The 18,432-nt window shown below is 45.6% G+C and overlaps 1 protein-coding gene across 1 annotated transcript in view; it reads left to right on the top strand.

Moving 5' to 3' along the window:
* Positions 1-3,211: 3,211 nt before the first annotated feature.
* Positions 3,212-18,432, top strand: part of LOC130207760 (E3 ubiquitin-protein ligase RNF123) — a 101,634-nt gene continuing 86,413 nt past the window's right edge. The window contains exons 1-7 of the mRNA XM_056436447.1: positions 3,212-3,418; positions 9,623-9,756; positions 12,233-12,317; positions 16,800-16,879; positions 17,230-17,327; positions 18,116-18,170; positions 18,325-18,410. Coding sequence (XP_056292422.1) covers positions 9,675-9,756; positions 12,233-12,317; positions 16,800-16,879; positions 17,230-17,327; positions 18,116-18,170; positions 18,325-18,410 — 486 coding nt within the window. The 5' untranslated portion in view covers positions 3,212-3,418; positions 9,623-9,674. The remainder of the gene's footprint in view (positions 3,419-9,622; positions 9,757-12,232; positions 12,318-16,799; positions 16,880-17,229; positions 17,328-18,115; positions 18,171-18,324; positions 18,411-18,432) is intronic.

Genomic DNA, 18,432 nt, shown 5'->3' with positions numbered 1-18,432 from the left:
TGGGTATAATTTAGAATGATACAAAAACAAAAGAAACAAAGAAATACATACTAATTGTTGAAAGTACAATAAATATCCACAGAGAAATAAGAATACAATTGAATATGATTGTCTGGTTGATGTGATTTTTGTTCTAAAAATATAAGAAAACACTTTAAATCTGAAGACTACTGCCTAATAGTCTGTCTTCATGTTGCCATTGTAATGACAATTGCTCTTATCCCGTGGGGCTCAATACGGATATTTATTAGATCTCCAAGCGGCCCTGCACTCACCATCTGCATCACATCAAACAGCACAGAGAGATGGGCTGTGTCTACTACCGCGCACTTGAGCACTTCGAGCACTGACTTTCAGTGTTCGAAGTGCGCCACTGAAAAACCCAGCAGAATTCAGTGCACTGAAAGTACCCGGATGGTGCACTGCAAACGGGCAAAAAATGTAGTGTAAAACGATGGACACTACTCGCCCTAAACGGCCGCCATCTTGGCGACGTAGCGGAAGAGGAGGAGCCCTTTCGCCAGCTTTTCATTTTATTTCTAAAACAATGGCGGACAGCACAAGCGATAGACCACGAAGCTACAGACCGTAAATGTAAGTATCAGCGGTAATTACACATTGTACTGGTATTACAATGTACTACTAACATGCCATTCTCAGATTAGTGAGCATACCTAGGTAGCATTAGATGCCATTGATCTGCATGGCAGTTATGATAAGCTAGCTGGGTAATCCACCACCCGGCCAGTCCGACGAAGGTGCACTTTTATCGGACACTTTCCGCTTGACGAGCGGGGCAGGTCGGCTCCAGGCGCTTGCTCCAGCGGCAAGTCCGACGACAGATAGCTATGTCAGTCATCGGACAGTGTTAAACAACGGCTGTTCTGTTAACCAATCGAAATAGCAATTTTAATAATGGATTAACAATGGATATGCTCAGTTTAATAACGGGTTAACATGACACCATGACGTTGCCCACACGCCGCCCGATAATTAATACCGTTACGATAGCTATCTAAGCTTGTCCTTCTAGAAATAATTGTAGCTTTCAATCATCGTTGTGTGTTTTTTTAATGTCGTGTATGTATGTATTAATTTAAATGTAATGGTGGTCTGGGACAGAGCACTGAATGGCTATCCTATTTCTGTTTCCTGCCCCAGAGACGTTTCCTGGAGGTGCTGGTGCTGGTCCTCTGCTGCCCTCCTGACATCTGGCTCCAATGACCTCTGGCACCTCACATCCACCTCCAGGGCCTTTAAGAAGATGGACCGCCATCGCGTCTTCAGTATCCCGAAGGACCTCTCCACAACACACCTCGCCTTTGACAGGCAGCAGTTGTAGCTTTGAGGTGGACAGGCTGCCTGAAGGGGGTCATGAGGCAGATGGGTTGGGACAGGCAGGGGGAGCCACCATCCCTAAGGATACAGTATCCTGGTGGAGGGATGACTGCTCATAGAAGATGGGGCTGTTATTCAGGACCCTGGCATCATGCACTGAGCCCGGGGCCTGTCGAAGGCCCTGGCCACCACCCGATAGGAGGTGGCGCTGGCAAGCCAAAAAATAAAAACTCGACGGGAGATCTCGGGGCCCCAACCGTGGTCAGTCAGTGCCCAGCACAGCCATGAGGGCGTTGAATGACTCTGGTGAGCCTGAAGTCCACCCTCATGTCACTGTGGCCATCAAAATTTAACGCCAGCAGTGGCATTGAAACATTGATACGGCAGCGCCGCCTGGGACTGGGTGGCTGCTGTAGAGTGTGTGGGGAGGGGAGGGGAAGGGAAGATTATATTAATATGTGAGTCATTTTATCAATAAAATGTTGTCATTGAGGTTTTGTCTTCTTTTATTGCGTTTTCTGATTTATATTAGAATTGATGCATGTTTGTAACAATAATTAATATGCCTGTGTGTTCAATTGCTAATTGATTACTGTATCAGGGTGAACTTCACTACAACAGAGATGTGTATAAAAGTACAGTCAGTCAAAGTAGGCCTATTACTGTGTGAATTCAAGCAGATGATGCCTATCATTTCAGTGGATAATTCTTAAAACTAATTGGAATCTAGGGACAAACATGTACAGATTTGTCATGTTTTATTTCCATATGGTGTGTATGTGGATTGCAAAGAAGAAGGCTACTTCTGACAAAGATAATTGAGAATTTAGCATACCTAGCGAGGAGAATTTAATTGCAACTACTACATGAAGCTATGCTGTGAAGGTAAGGCAAAATCACACAATTAAATGTACATATACCATCTCGACTTCAGCCAGAAGGCGGAGGCTCCTGCCGCGATTGTGGAGGTATCGCAGTTTCCACATGGGGTGGAGAAAGGTAAACAAGGGACAACAAGAGGGCAAGAAGTGCATTCATTTTGTCAGTTTAAGGGTTAGGGTATCGCAAGCAGATTTGCATACGTCACTCTCGGCTTAATTTCGCGGGTGCCGTGAACAGATTTGCGTCCGTCACTTCCGCCAAGTGGTTAACGGTTAAGTGTTCCATTTGAGACAGCACTTCATCAGCGACGCAGTGCACTGCAATGCAGTGCACTGCATTGCAGTGTACTTCGTTAAGTGCGCGGTAGTAGACACAGCCATGGTGTTTCAGCACTGTCGACTTTGGAGTGTAATGCACATCATTGGCCAAAAGAGGGCAGTGCAGGACCACGCATCATCACCATCACACTCTGTTTCAGGGGTCGCTGCTCAACCTTATCCCAAACCTAACTCAGTTCATAATATATCATAATATATACATACTATTATAATATATACTATATATAATAACAGTGTATTAAATAGACACTGGCTAACATAATATATATATATGATAATAGATGTATTATATATACTATATCTAATAATATCTAATAACAGTATATTACATAAACATTGGGTGACATATATGAATATGAATTATTATATATGTTTTGTATATATATAATTTATATATATATATGTACATTTAACATAGTCAATCGGGTCGGTATTAAATCCAGCTAAATGGAAATTACGCCACCTGCTGTGGTTAATGTGCACTTGCAATTTCATTATATATATCTATATATATATATATTTATTCTACAGGACTGAATTCTTCCACCGCTGGATGTTCTTTTTAGCCTTCGCTTTTTTTCTCTGCTTCTTATTTTGTACCAACTCGCGCACCGTAGCCGGAGAGGCGTTGACTGTTGTGGTGGAGAGTCGCTCTTCCTCCTCCTCCTCCTCCTCGCGACGGCCGCTGTGCGACACCCTGAACAGACACCTGGACAGACACCCTGTCTGTCGGTATTCTTGACTTGCACCGAAGCGGGAGCCGCTCGCGCAGCAGCAGAGGCTCGGTGCACGGAGGAAGCGGCAGGTCGACGTCAGCCGTTAGCCGCCGGCTACACGACACCCCGCGGCTCCGTGGACAGGTGAACACCGGGGACCGGGGACCGGGGTCACGGCGTGTGTCCAGGAGACGGGCTCTACGGCAGCTGAACCCACAGCCACTGCCCCGCGACACAAGAGGACAGTTATTTATGTATATATTTATATTTATATCGCGTCTTTATGAGCACTTTACGTCACCGAGCTAACTGGCCTCTGACGTCACGGTACCGACTCTACATGTTCAGCTACTCGAGGTAGAGTATCAGCAGTACAAGTACACGAGTATTATCAGCTTCACGAGGTAGAGTATCAGCAGTACAAGTACACGAGTATTATCAGCTTTATGAGGTAGAGTATCAGCAGTACAAGTACACGAGTATTATCAGCTTTACGAGGTAGAGTATCAGCAGTACAAGTACACGAGTATTATCAGCTTTATGAGGTAGAGTATCAGCAGTACAAGTACACGAGTATTATCAGCTTCACGAGGTAGAGTATCAGCAGTACAAGTACACAAGTATTATCAGCTTTACGAGGTAGAGTATCAGCAGTACAAGTACACAAGTATTATCAGCTTTACGAGGTAGAGTATCAGCAGTACAAGTACACAAGTATTATCAGCTACTCGAGGTAGAGTATCAGCAGTACAAGTACACGAGTATTATCAGCTTTACGAGGTAGAGTATCAGCAGTACAAGTACACGAGTATTATCAGCTTTATGAGGTAGAGTATCAGCAGTACAAGTACACGAGTATTATCAGCTTTACGAGGTAGAGTATCAGCAGTACAAGTACACAAGTATTATCAGCTTTACGAGGTAGAGTATCAGCAGTACAAGTACACAAGTATTATCAGCTTTACGAGGTAGAGTATCAGCAGTACAAGTACACAAGTATTATCAGCTTTACGAGGTAGAGTATCAGCAGTACAAGTACACGAGTATTATCAGCTTCACGAGGTAGAGTATCAGCAGTACAAGTACACGAGTATTATCAGCTTTACGAGGTAGAGTATCAGCAGTACAAGTACACGAGTATTATCAGCTTTATGAGGTAGAGTATCAGCAGTACAAGTACACGAGTATTATCAGCTTTACGAGGTAGAGTATCAGCAGTACAAGTATTATCAGCTTTACGAGGTAGAGTATCAGCAGTACAAGTACACGAGTATTATCAGCTTTACGAGGTAGAGTATCAGCAGTACAAGTACACAAGTATTATCAGCTTCACGAGGTAGAGTATCAGCAGTACAAGTACACGAGTTTTATCAGCTTCACGAGGTAGAGTATCAGCAGTACAAGTACACGAGTATTATCAGCTTTACGAGGTAGAGTATCAGCAGTACAAGTACACGAGTATTATCAGCTACTCGAGGTAGAGTATCAGCAGTACAAGTACACGAGTATTATCAGCTTTACGAGGTAGAGTATCAGCAGTACAAGTACCAGTATTATCAGCTTTATGAGGTAGAGTATCAGCAGTACAAGTACACGAGTATTATCAGCTTTATGAGGTAGAGTATCAGCAGTACAAGTACACAAGTATTATCAGCTTTACGAGGTAGAGTATCAGCAGTACAAGTACACGAGTATTATCAGCTTTACGAGGTAGAGTATCAGCAGTACAAGTACACAAGTATTATCAGCTTCACGAGGTAGAGTATCAGCAGTACAAGTACACGAGTTTTATCAGCTTTACGAGGTAGAGTATCAGCAGTACAAGTACACGAGTATTATCAGCTTCACGAGGTAGAGTATCAGCAGTACAAGTACACGAGTATTATCAGCTTTATGAGGTAGAGTATCAGCAGTACAAGTACACGAGTATTATCAGCTTTATGAGGTAGAGTATCAGCAGTACAAGTACACGAGTATTATCAGCTTTACGAGGTAGAGTATCAGCAGTACAAGTACACGAGTTTTATCAGCTTTACGAGGTAGAGTATCAGCAGTACAAGTACACGAGTATTATCAGCTTCACGAGGTAGAGTATCAGCAGTACAAGTACACGAGTATTATCAGCTTTTATTCAATTCAGTTTTTCAATTCAGTTTATTTGTATAGCCCAATTTCACAAATTACAAATTTGTCTCGGAGTGCTTTACAATCTGTACACATAGACATTCCTGACCTTTGACCTTTGACCTCACATCGGACCAGCAAAAACTCCCAAATAACCCTTCAGGGGGACAAAAGGGAAGAAACCTTCAGGAGAGAACAGAGGAGGATCCCTCTCCAGGATGGACAGAACAATAGATGTCATGTGACCAGAAGGACAGATTTAGAGTTTAAATACATTCAATGAATGTGACAGAGTGGATGAATAGTTCATAGTCGGCATATTCCACGATGGAGACCTCCACCATCCATCAGATGGAGGTAGAGAGGAGGAGTGGGCGGAGTCTCAACAGTGGGCGGAGTCTCAACAGGACAGTGGCGTAGTCAGGAGCAGGAATTCCACGACCCAGACCTCGATGATCCATCAGCAGATAGGATCTATGTCCGTCTCATAGGGTCCGATGACCCCATGAGACGTGAAGTCACAAGGACTCCGGGGAGAAAGCAGAGTTAGTAACGTGTGATTGAGAGATGAACATTCATCCTTAAGGAGAGAGAGGAGAGAGGAGCTCAGTGTATCCTAAGCGTCCATAAGGAGAGAGGAGAGAGGAGCTCAGTGTCTCCTAAACGTCCCTAAGGAGAGAGGAGAGGAGAGAGGAGCTCAGTGTCTCCTAAACGTCCATAAGGAGAGAGGAGAGGAGAAAGGAGCTCAGTGTATCCTAAACGTCCATAAGGAGAGAGGAGAGAGGAGCTCAGTGTCTCCTAAACGTCCATAAGGAGAGAGGAGAGAGGAGCTCAGTGTCTCCTAAGCGTCCATAAGGAGAGAGGAGAGGAGATAGGAGCTCAGTGCATCCTAAACGTCCCTAAGGAGAGAGGAGAGGAGATAGGAGCTCAGTGCATCCTAAACGTCCCTAAGGAGAGAGGAGAGGAGAGAGGTGCTCAGTGTATCCTAAACGTCCCTAAGGAGAGAGGAGAGGAGATAGGTACTCAGTGCATCCTAAACGTCCCTAAGGAGAGAGGAGAGGAGAGGAGAGAGGTGCTCAGTGTATCCTAAACGTCCCTAAGGAGAGAGGAGAGGAGAGAGGTGCTCAGTGCATCCTAAACGTCCCTAAGGAGAGAGGAGAGGAGAGAGGTGCTCAGTGCATCCTAAACGTCCCTAAGGAGAGAGGAGAGGAGAGAGGTGCTCAGTGCATCCTAAACGTCCCTAAGGAGAGAGGAGAGGAGAGAGGTGCTCAGTGCATCCTAAGCGTCCATAAGGAGAGAGGAGAGAGGAGCTCAGTGTATCCTAAGCGTCCATAAGGAGAGAGGAGATAGGAGCTCAGTGCATCCTAAACGTCCCCCGGCAGCTATAAGCCTATAGCAGCATATCAAGGGGCTGGACCAGGGCAAACCTGATTCAGCCCTAACTATAAGCTCTGTCAAAGAGGAAGGTCTTAAGTCTACTCTTAAACGAGGTGACTGTGTCTGCCTCCCGGACTGAAATTGGAAGCTGGTTCCATAAAAGAGGAGCTTGATAACTAAAGGCTCTGGCTCCCATTCTACTTTTTAAGACTCTAGGAACTACAAGTAGTCCCGCATTTAGTGAGCGTAGCTCTCTAGTGGGGCAATATGGTACTACAAGCTCCTTAAGATATGATGGTGCATCACCAATCAAGGCTTTGTACGTTAAGAGAAGAATTTTTAAAGTGATTCTTGATTTTACTGGGAGCCAGTGCAGAGGTAGAGTATCAGCAGTACAAGTACACGAGTATTATCAGCTTTATGAAGTAGAGTATCAGCAGTACAAGTACACGAGTATTATCAGCTTTATGAAGTAGAGCATACGTGCTCACACTTTTTCAGCATGCGAGCTACTTATTATGTGAACAAAGTAGAGCATACGTGTCAAACTCATGGCCCGCGGGCCAAATGTGGCCCGCCACGTCATGAAATAAATATGCCTTTTTTTTAAAAAGGGAGGAAAAAAATCTTGTGCTTTTATTTTGAAGGTCATTTTTTTTTGCAGCGGACTGCGGTCTGTTCACGCCCCTTCATGCTGCGTTCAGCCAGAGGAGAGGCGAACCCTTGCGTTGCTTTACTAAATGTACTCGCGTGAGTTCAGTCGCCGGACTATTTGTCACGTTTTCTTCACTCGCGCCAGAGAGGGGGCGTGGCTTATCGTGGCATATAACAGTTCGTTACCACCGTCCACCACGGAAGAAATACACACTCTTTGTTCTGTTGAGGGAGTCCCACACACGTCGGACCATCAAGCCCTCGAGTCTGGGTTAATAATATAAATATTACATATTATATTATCCGTAGCCGCTCGCAGCTTCTCCAGGAGCTGCGTCTGGATGACGGCCGCTTCCAGACGATCGATATCCTCCGGAGGTTCTGATTCAACGGTATGACGTCAGTGACGTCACGCGGAGCATTTCAACAGTCTCGCCTACTTTTACCGCCCGAGTTTAAAAAATCAGCCCGAATGAGGCGCATTGTTCGCGTCCTGTCATTCACGCGCCCGGCGGACATCCAGACGCGCGTGTGTGACCACATTGACTTTGTATTAACAAACATCCCCAGTTCCCCTATTATGAATTCCTCCATCAGGTCATGTCAGTGGTCACTAAGGTTGAAGTGAGTGCTGCTTCATGTTGTTCAGTATTTATAATATAGTCAGAAGAAAGGTTAATGTTGAATATGTGAATCTTTTTTAATTACCCTTGTTTAATTTATTTATATTTGTGTATAAAAGCTGCTCCTCAAGACTCTGACTTGTCGAGCAGCTTTATGTGTCATAAAGTGAGTGAGACATGAATTACATCTTTTGAGGCTTTTTAAAACCAGACTTTTTTATTTCATGTTTATGCATGAAAGCACTGTTTAGACATGTTTTAAAGTCTGAAGTTACTGAGTAGTAATGTATGTTGTATTACCTTGTGTCCTTAAGATTCACTTGTTGGTTCATAATTGACTGTAAAAGGGAATATTACTAAATAGTTTTGTTGTGCATACTGTGATATTCTGAACTCTCAGGTTCAAACTGCACCATCTTTCATTAAATATTTTTGAAAAGTTAATGTCCCCGTGTGAGATAGGTCCAGGCACAGGACCAGTGCGTCGTCCCAAAGCACTCTCAGGTTCAAACTGCCCAGACCAGTGGAGAACCACTACCCAGACCAGTAGAGAACCACTACCCAGACCAGTGGAGAGCCACAGACCAGTGGAGAACCACTACCCAGACCAGTGGAGAACCACTACCCAGACCAGTGGAGAACCACTCCCAGACCAGTGGAGAACCACTACCCAGACCAGTGGAGAACCACTGCCCAGACCAGTGGAGAACCACTACCCAGACCAGTGGAGAACCACTGCCCAGACCAGTGGAGAACCACTACCCAGACCAGTAGAGAACCACTGCCCAGACCAGTGGAGAACCACTACCCAGACCAGTGGAGAACCACTGCCCAGACCAGTGGAGAACCACTACCCAGACCAGTGGAGAACCACTACCCAGACCAGTGGAGAACCACTGCCCAGACCAGTGGAGAACCACTGCCCAGACCAGTGGAGAACCACTGCCCAGACCAGTGGAGAACCACTGCCCAGACCAGTGGAGAACCACTGCCCAGACCAGTGGAGAACCACTACCCAGACCAGTGGAGAACCACTGCCCAGACCAGTGGAGAACCACTGCCCAGACCAGTGGAGAACCACTACCCAGACCAGTGGAGAACCACTACCCAGACCAGTAGAGAACCACTACCCAGACCAGTGGAGAACCACTACCCAGACCAGTGGAGAACCACTACCCAGACCAGTGGAGAACCACCTGTCTCAACTGTGACAAAGCTTTTAACAAAGTTAATGTAATAATGTTTGTTTGATCTTTGATAAAGTAATGTGGGTAAAAATAAATATAATGAAATTAAATAGATTTATTTTATAATATTAAATACATTTGCATATATAGTAATACATTTATATAAGTACACCTAAATAAACAATAAACAAATGCAAAGACATTTATTTAACAATATGTTCTGGAGTAGTTAGAATTATCCCGTGTTCGTGACGGCCCTTTGAGGGCCGCCATGAGGCCGATGTGGCCCTCGGTGAAAATGAGTTTGACACCCCTGAAGTAGAGTATCAGCAGTACAAGTACACAAGTATTATCAGCTTTGTGTATATTGCCCTCTTCCTCAGGTGTTCAGTCCAGGTGACCCCCGGTGACCCCAGGTGACTCCAGTCCATCAGCATGAGCTCTAAAGGAGGAGGCACCGCTCTGACCCGCCGCAACTACAGACTGGCTTCAGACACAGACAAACCCAAAGCTACAGGTTAGAGCTGCTGCTACAATACTCTGTGTGCCTCAGACTCAACAACAACAACATTGGATCGATTTATTTCTAACGAAACAAGATGCAGGTACAGGTACAAACACAAGGGGATGAAGACACACATAAGATGAAAATACAGTACAGGTACAGACACAGGTGAGATGTAGACACAGGTACAGACACAGGTGAGATGTAGACACAGGTACAGACACATGTGAGATGTAGGTACAGACACATGTGAGATGTAGACACAGGTACAGACACATGTGAGATGTAGACACAGGTACAGACACATGTGAGATGTAGACACAGGTACAGACACATGTGAGATGTAGACACAGGTACAGACACATGTGAGATGTAGACACAGGTACAGACACATGTGAGATGTAGACACAGGTACAGACACATGTGAGATGTAGACACAGGTACAGACACGTGAGATGTAGACACAGGTACAGACACATGTGAGATGTAGACACAGGTACAGACACATGTGAGATGTAGACACAGGTACAGACACATGTGAGATGTAGACACAGGTACAGACACATGTGAGATGTAGACACAGGTACAGACACATGTGAGATGTAGACACAGGTACAGACACATGTGAGATGTAGACACAGGTACAGACACAGGTGAGATGTAGACACAGGTACAGACACATGTGAGATGTAGACACAGGTACAGACACATGTGAGATGTAGACACAGGTACAGACACATGTGAGATGTAGACACAGGTACAGACACATGTGAGATGTAGACACAGGTACAGACACATGTGAGATGTAGACACAGGTACAGACACATGTGAGATGTAGACACAGGTACAGACACATGTGAGATGTAGACACAGGTACAGACACATGTGAGATGTAGACACAGGTACAGACACAGGTACAGACACATGTGAGATGTAGACACAGGTACAGACACATGTGAGATGTAGACACAGGTACAGACACATGTGAGATGTAGACACAGGTACAGACACATGTGAGATGTAGACACAGGTACAGACACATGTGAGATGTAGACACAGGTACAGACACATGTGAGATGTAGACACAGGTACAGACACATGTGAGATGTAGACACAGGTACAGACACATGTGAGATGTAGACACAGGTACAGACACATGTGAGATGTAGACACAGGTGAGATGTAGACACAGGTACAGACACAGGTGAGATGTAGACACAGGTACAGACACATGTGAGATGTAGACACAGGTACAGACACATGTGAGATGTAGACACAGGTACAGACACATGTGAGATGTAGACACAGGTACAGACACATGTGAGATGTAGACACAGGTACAGACACATGTGAGATGTAGACACAGGTACAGACACATGTGAGATGTAGACACAGGTACAGACACATGTGAGATGTAGACACAGGTACAGACACATGTGAGATGTAGACACAGGTACAGACACATGTGAGATGTAGACACAGGTACAGACACGTGTGAGATGTAGACACAGGTACAGACACATGTGAGATGTAGACACAGGTACAGACACATGTGAGATGTAGACACAGGTACAGACACAGGTGAGATGTAGACACAGGTACAGACACATGTGAGATGTAGACACAGTTACAGACACAGGTGAGATGTAGACACAGGTACAGACACAAGTGAGATGTAGACACAGGTACAGACACGTGTGAGATGTAGACACAGGTACAGACACGTGTGAGATGTAGACACAGGTACAGACACAAATGAGATGTAGACACAGGTACAGACACAGGTGAGATGTAGACACAGGTACAGACACAGGTGAGATGTAGACACAGGTACAGACACATGTGAGATGTAGACACAGGTACAGACACATGTGAGATGTAGACACAGGTACAGACACATGTGAGATGTAGACACAGGTACAGACACATGTGAGATGTAGACACAGGTACAGACACATGTGAGATGTAGACACAGGTACAGACACAGGTGAGATGTAGACACAGGTACAGACACATGTGAGATGTAGACACAGGTACAGACACATGTGAGATGTAGACACAGGTACAGACACATGTGAGATGTAGACACAGGTGAGATGTAGACACAGGTACAGACACAGGTGAGATGTAGACACAGGTACAGACACAGGTGAGATGTAGACACAGGTACAGACACATGTGAGATGTAGACACAGGTACAGACACATGTGAGATGTAGACACAGGTACAGACACATGTGAGATGTAGACACAGGTACAGACACATGTGAGATGTAGACACAGGTACAGACACATGTGAGATGTAGACACAGGTACAGACACAGGTGAGATGTAGACACAGGTACAGACACATGTGAGATGTAGACACAGGTACAGACACATGTGAGATGTAGACACAGGTACAGACACATGTGAGATGTAGACACAGGTACAGACACAGGTGAGACACGGGTAGGGTGTTGGGGTTACTGAGTGTCTCTGTCCATCAGGTATCGTGAACGAGAAGCTGCTGAGCGACTACCTGCACCAGGTGTTTCCTTCCACCAAACAGGGACCTGTGCTGGCCTCCCTCAGGTGACTCCTCTCTCCTCTCAGCCCACAGGTGTTGTGTCTTCTAGCTGAATCTCTGTTTCTACCCTCTTTGACTGTCTCAGGGCATCAGCTGTGTTGAGGGACTTGGCAGCATGCTTTTATTGTGAAGGTCCATGCTTTTATTGTGATGGTGTGTTGACCAGGGTGTCCGCGGGTCCTTAAAAAGTCTTAAATTGCTTTTCCTAAAAATAAGGCCTTAAAAAGTCTTAAATTGTCTTAAATTCAGATTGGATTGGTCTTACATTTTGTGGGTGTCATGTCACTGTGAATATGAGGCGATCTGTTCCGCCAGGTCTCATATTTTGCTCCGGTCGCTCTGCGGTGTCTCTGGTGTCACCGGGGCCACGCCCCTTCTCTTAAAGGGGCCCCGCGTATTCGGTCCCATCCCCTACAACGTGAAGCATCGGCTAGTTTAGAAAACATGGGGGATGCAAGTTCAACAACGGCTTGAAAAGAACGAGTGTTTCTGGTCACGGTCGGTGAAATGCTTCTGAAGCTGCGTTGTGTGTCGCGAGACTTTCCAGCGGTGGAATCTCACGAGCAGAGCAAGAAGCACAGAGACTAGCGAAGGCCGCCCGCAGCGCGCGGGGCTAGCTCCTGCTCCGCCGCCAGCAACGACGTCAACGCTACAACGCTGGAGGTCACCGGAGGAAATCCAGCGCCGTGAAACGAAGAGCTCATCACCGAAGACCAACAGGGCGGCGCGTTCTTCATTCTGTTCCACGAGACTCTGGACCAGACCACCACGAGACTCTGGACCAGACCACCATGAGACCCTGAACCAGACCACCACGAGACTCTGGACCAGACCACCACGAGACTCTGGACCAGACCACCACGAGACTCTGGACCAGACCACCATGAGACTCTGGACCAGACCACCATGAGACTCTGGACCAGACCACCATGAGACTCTGGACCAGACCACCATGAGACTCTGGACCAGACCACCATGAGACTCTGGACCAGACCACCACGAGACTCTGGACCAGACCACCACGAGACTCTGGACCAGACCACCATGAGACTCTGGACCAGACCACCATGAGACTCTGGACCAGACCACCGCGAGCAGACAGCTGGACTTCATGTGCTCTCGGTTCAGTGACCCGGTCCAGTCAGGATCCTGTGGAGCTCATGGGCCGTGACACCAGGACCGACTTCAGCATCTCAAAGTAAGTCTGCCATAAATATATATGTATTAACTAACCTCTTGTATATGAGTCTGTGTTTCATATAGTTAAGCTTTACTCGTGTGTCAAGTTAATAACAGCTATGGATAGGCGCACTACACATGAATTAGACTAATTAAAAATAGTTTTATAATGGTAGAGTGGTGTTTACCTGTCAATATGTCTACATCGTGTTCACTAGGCTCAAGGGTTGGCTCACGTTGCTTAATTTGAAAAAATAGTTTTCATTCATATTGATCCAGTCTGACATTAATCTGAAGTGGTGTCATGAAGAGATGTGTTGACTGTTGGCTAATGTCTGCCTTTTCTTTCTTTTTTCCAGGAGAATGGACCAAATGTCAACTGGAAGTTTTTGTATTCATATAGTTTGAAAAGGATTGTTTTCCTAGTATATTCACAAAAGCTCAGGAGGAGACATGAACCTGTGACAAACATCCATCACATAGAGACATGATAACTAACTCACACACACATACATTCTATTATGTAAATGTATTTGCATTTTAAAAGCAGCTGGAAATGTTATTTATGTTATTTTATAGATTTTTTTGTTCAAAAGGAACTATGTTGCACGTATTTAAAAAATATATTTACTTGACTTTATAGACATTTGTTCATGGGACCTAAATGTTAAGAAAATGTTGTATTAATAAATAGAATTTACAACAGCAATGACATTTGTGTTATCCTTTTGCATTACACCATACTGTTCATTTTGAACAGACATCAGTGTGTTTACTTTTAATTAATTAATTTAGATTAATGTATATTTCCTTCGTACGTTAGGTCTTAAATTTTATTTAGACGTGGTCTTAAAAAGTCTTAAATTTCACTGGTTTATTCCTGTAGACCAGCGGTCCAAACTCAAGAATGCCGCGGCCCAATTTGAAATCTGAAAATCTTCTGCGGCCCACCCAAGCCTTTAATCACAACCAGTGCAGCTGCTCGCCATGTTGGTGCCCTAAGCATAACTCCTTCATGTTGCCCCCCTGAGATAGCAAAGTGACCCACGGCGAGTGTTGTCGACGGGGGGGGGGGGGGGGGCTAGTGAGAGTGTGTTCACCTGTGTGCGCGGATGTGTCGGCGCACATCACGGCAGAGCGATGCGACCCGAGAAGTGTTAACGGGAGGTGCTGAGCGATTAAATATATCTCTTGTTCTGCCTGTTTTGTGATATACATCCTAAAACGCGCCTAATATTTCTAGACTGAAATAATATCGGCATTATAATTATTATAACTATGAGGATTTTTTTTGTTGCCTATTTTGTGGTGCCCCCTCAGGACTTGGTGCCCTACGCACAGCGCGGCGGCGCTGATCAGAACTCTGATCAAAACATAAACTAGGGATGATTAAATGACCTTCAGAATTTAACCGATTAAAAATGTATTAACCGACAATGGATGTTTTGTATACCATTTTCTCCGGAGCTCATATATATTTACTTTAACCCTTGTGTTGCCTTAGGGTCATTTTGACCCGACTCAATATTACACCCTCCCCCCGCCTTAGGATTAATTTGACCCCATTCAATGTTTAATGTCGGTGTTCTTTCGGTAGTCAACAAACAAACATAAAGTGCCTCACACTTAAACTTGGAAAACAATATTAATTCTAATAATTTTCTGGAGGTTTTAATTGCTGGCGTCAAATTGAACCCAAAGGGTAAAATATGTTAGTAAATATAAAGGTAACAGGAGGGTGAAACATTGAATCGGGTCAAAATGACCCAAATGCGGGGGGAGGGTGTAATATTGATTCGGGTCAAAATGACCCTAAGGCAACACAAGGGTTAATACTACAAGAGGGCGCCCCATTTGACATTGTTTTGTTTGGCGGTCAGAAAAATAGGTCAGATAAAAGAATAACACGTATTCTAAATCATAAATATTTTTATATTAATTTCACACTTTTCAAAATTGAAAATTAAAAACATTTTTATTTATTTATTGTAAATGACCTCTCGCGGCCCACCTGCAGTACCTTCGCGGCCCACCAGTGGGCCCCGGCCCACACTTAGGGAATCACTGCTGTAGACACCCTGGTTGACACGTCTCCACGTCTCGTGTGGAAACCTGTCGGATGAACACACCTGTTTATCCGTGAGGTGTTCCTCTGTTGGGCAACACGTGGTCACAACTGTCCAGGGACTGCTTTTTACAAGTGGACATGGCTCTCAGATCTTTTTTCCATCTTGGTTTTTGCAACCGGAAGTGAAACGAATAACAAAACAAGTTCAGGTCATCCAGAAGTTTTGAATTACCTTTCATTAAAATACAAAGTGAAAGGGTTAAAGTTCCATAAGGAAAAACAGAAACATCCCAGACCAGACAAACCATGGTAGCCACCTGTCAATCACCCTGTAGCCCTGCCCCTAAAGCTGCTTTATGGTCTGTCAATCACCCTGTAGTCCCGCCCCTAAAGCTGCTTTATGGTCTGTCAATCACCCTGTAGCCCCGCCCCTAAAGCTACTTTATGGTCTGTCAATCACCCTGTAGCCCCGCCCCTAAAGCTGCTTTATGGTCTGTCAATCACCCTGTAGCCCCGCCCCTAAAGCTACTTTATGGTCTGTCAATCACCCTGTAGCCCCGCCCCTAAAGCTGCTTTATGGTCTGTCAATCACCCTGTAGCCCCGCCCCTAAAGCTGCTTTATGGTGTATATGTGTGTGTGTGTGTATATATATTATTATTTCATATATATATATATAAACAGGTTAAAATGACTGCGGTGTGAATTTTGCAGGGATCGTTTCTTAAGTCTGCAGAATATAGACAATAGTTAATTTTGAAACTGTATTTGAAAAACATTTCACCTGAAACACAGACAGGCTGAGGAACACAGACAGGCTGAGACTGAGTCCATGTGTTAGTGTCCTTAAGCCAGACAGATTCATGTTACCCCCAGCAGCGCTATACACACACACACACACACACACACACACGACGAGGTCTGGGCCACACAGTCGAGCTGGTGTGTAAAAATAAAGCCTTGCTCACTGCGTGGTAAACAACTTGTGACTTTAATACTATCACTGACACCACCTAGCAACGAGGACGACCTCCTGGTTCGGTATGTCTTTATTATTTCACGTTTATTTTTTATATTTAAATAGTTTTCAATGCTGAGTGACCTTAAACATGCTTGCTCTCTCATCGCCACCAGGGGGCGACAACCAGTGTTTTCAATTTAAGAAACAAAAGTATTCCTCGTTGGTCTATCAGTAAAAAAAAAAGAACTTGACAAATATGTTTGCGTTTCCTGTTCCTGCAGGAAGCCTCTTGGTTTCCAGGACGTCGGCGCTCACCTGGAGAGCCTGTTGTCCGAGGGCGAAGCCGCCGAGGACGGCACAGGTAAGCGTCTCCTGCTCGGCTTCAGAAACATTATTGAACAACACCTGTTTATTGATTTTTAAATCCGCTTTAGAAATACAGCAAAACAAATAACAAACGCACCGGTCAGTGGTTACCGTCTTTCACTCAGAGGGTCGGCGGTTGGATCCCCGCCTGTGCTCGTTGATGTGCCCTTGAGCAATGATTTGCTCCCCCTGGCTGTTCTCCGGTGTATGTAGAGGCGATGTCACCGACGTGATGCCGGTCCACAAGGGGACCAAAGCTCTTTGAGTCAAAGTGATGGGACGAGGTGGTCGGGTTGTCATGGAGACGCAGAACCGGTGCTGATGTTTGATGGTTTGAATCCGCAGATCGGCCCGTCGAAGGTCGACTGGGCCCTCAGCCGGTGGTCCTGGATCACACCAGCGGCTTTGAAGGACTTCTGTTCGTAGACGATGACCTGCTTGGGGTGAGGTCACCGCCGCGTCCCATGAGGTCTGAGGGGTCGTCCTCCATGCTCGGGGTCAAGAGGCCCTCTGGCCCTCCAGTCGGGGTCATTCAGATGATTCAAATCGCTTGTAAAACACACCTTCATAAACGTACCCTGGTTTACCCAAGCCTCAGGCTCAACGTGGCTGAATACGTGAAGACAATATTATATATTTCTATATATAAATAATCCATGGCCTAAATTTCTCAAACCAGGTTTTGTAATATTGTTTTTTAAAAGTCCGTAACTCTGTCACCAAACGTGAGAGATGACATCATCCTCCAGATGCAGCTGGGATGCAGAGGACAGCATGACATCGTTTGTTGACGACACATTTGAACATGTAAACACAAGTCGTCCCACGGCGTCCTCTCAGGTGAGCCGGAGGTCCTCGGCTCCACGCCGAGCTCTGTGAGTCACGTAGCACCGAGCAGACCGTTAGGGTCACATGTCGGTGCCCTTTGACCTCTGAGGACATAGCCGTACACAGCGCAGGCCTCCGGAGCCGCCGCCACGCCACAGGCCAACAACCGGCACTGAGACTAACTGCAAGGGCGGGAACAAAAGATGGAGGAGGAGGAGGAGACATCTTGAGACGGTTGTTTTTGACATTTCATGATTGTGTCATATTTAATTGTTATAAGTGTGTTTTTTGAAGACTCTCCTGGGCAAACGAAGTCCGAAGCTGTAACCATCACGTGGTGTACCTGGTCCTCTTGTTTCTCCTCACCTGTTTTGAAGTGGTTCTCTTGGTTCTCTTGGTTCAGGTCATCGGCCACAGCAACTTCAGCTCCATCAGAGCCTCCACCTGCATCTACAAGGGTGAGTCAAACATCACCCTCTCACCTTGGCGTGGTAATGAACCCAAGACCTTCTCGGTCCTCGGCTTTACAGCCAGGTAACCCTGACCCGCGTGGGTCAAAGGTCGTGTTCATAGCCCTGCTCCTTTAGAACCCGTGTTGTGTTGCTGCTGCAGGGAGGTGGGCCTACGAGGTGCTGATCTCCTCCCAGGGCCTCATGCAAATCGGCTGGTGTACACTCACCTGTCGCTTCAACCAGGAGGTACACACACATACACACACAT

Source organism: Pseudoliparis swirei, chromosome 18 (genome assembly GCF_029220125.1).
Source record: "Pseudoliparis swirei isolate HS2019 ecotype Mariana Trench chromosome 18, NWPU_hadal_v1, whole genome shotgun sequence".
Taxonomy (NCBI): domain Eukaryota; kingdom Metazoa; phylum Chordata; class Actinopteri; order Perciformes; family Liparidae; genus Pseudoliparis; species Pseudoliparis swirei.
This window is presented reverse-complemented; position numbering and strand designations above follow the sequence as displayed.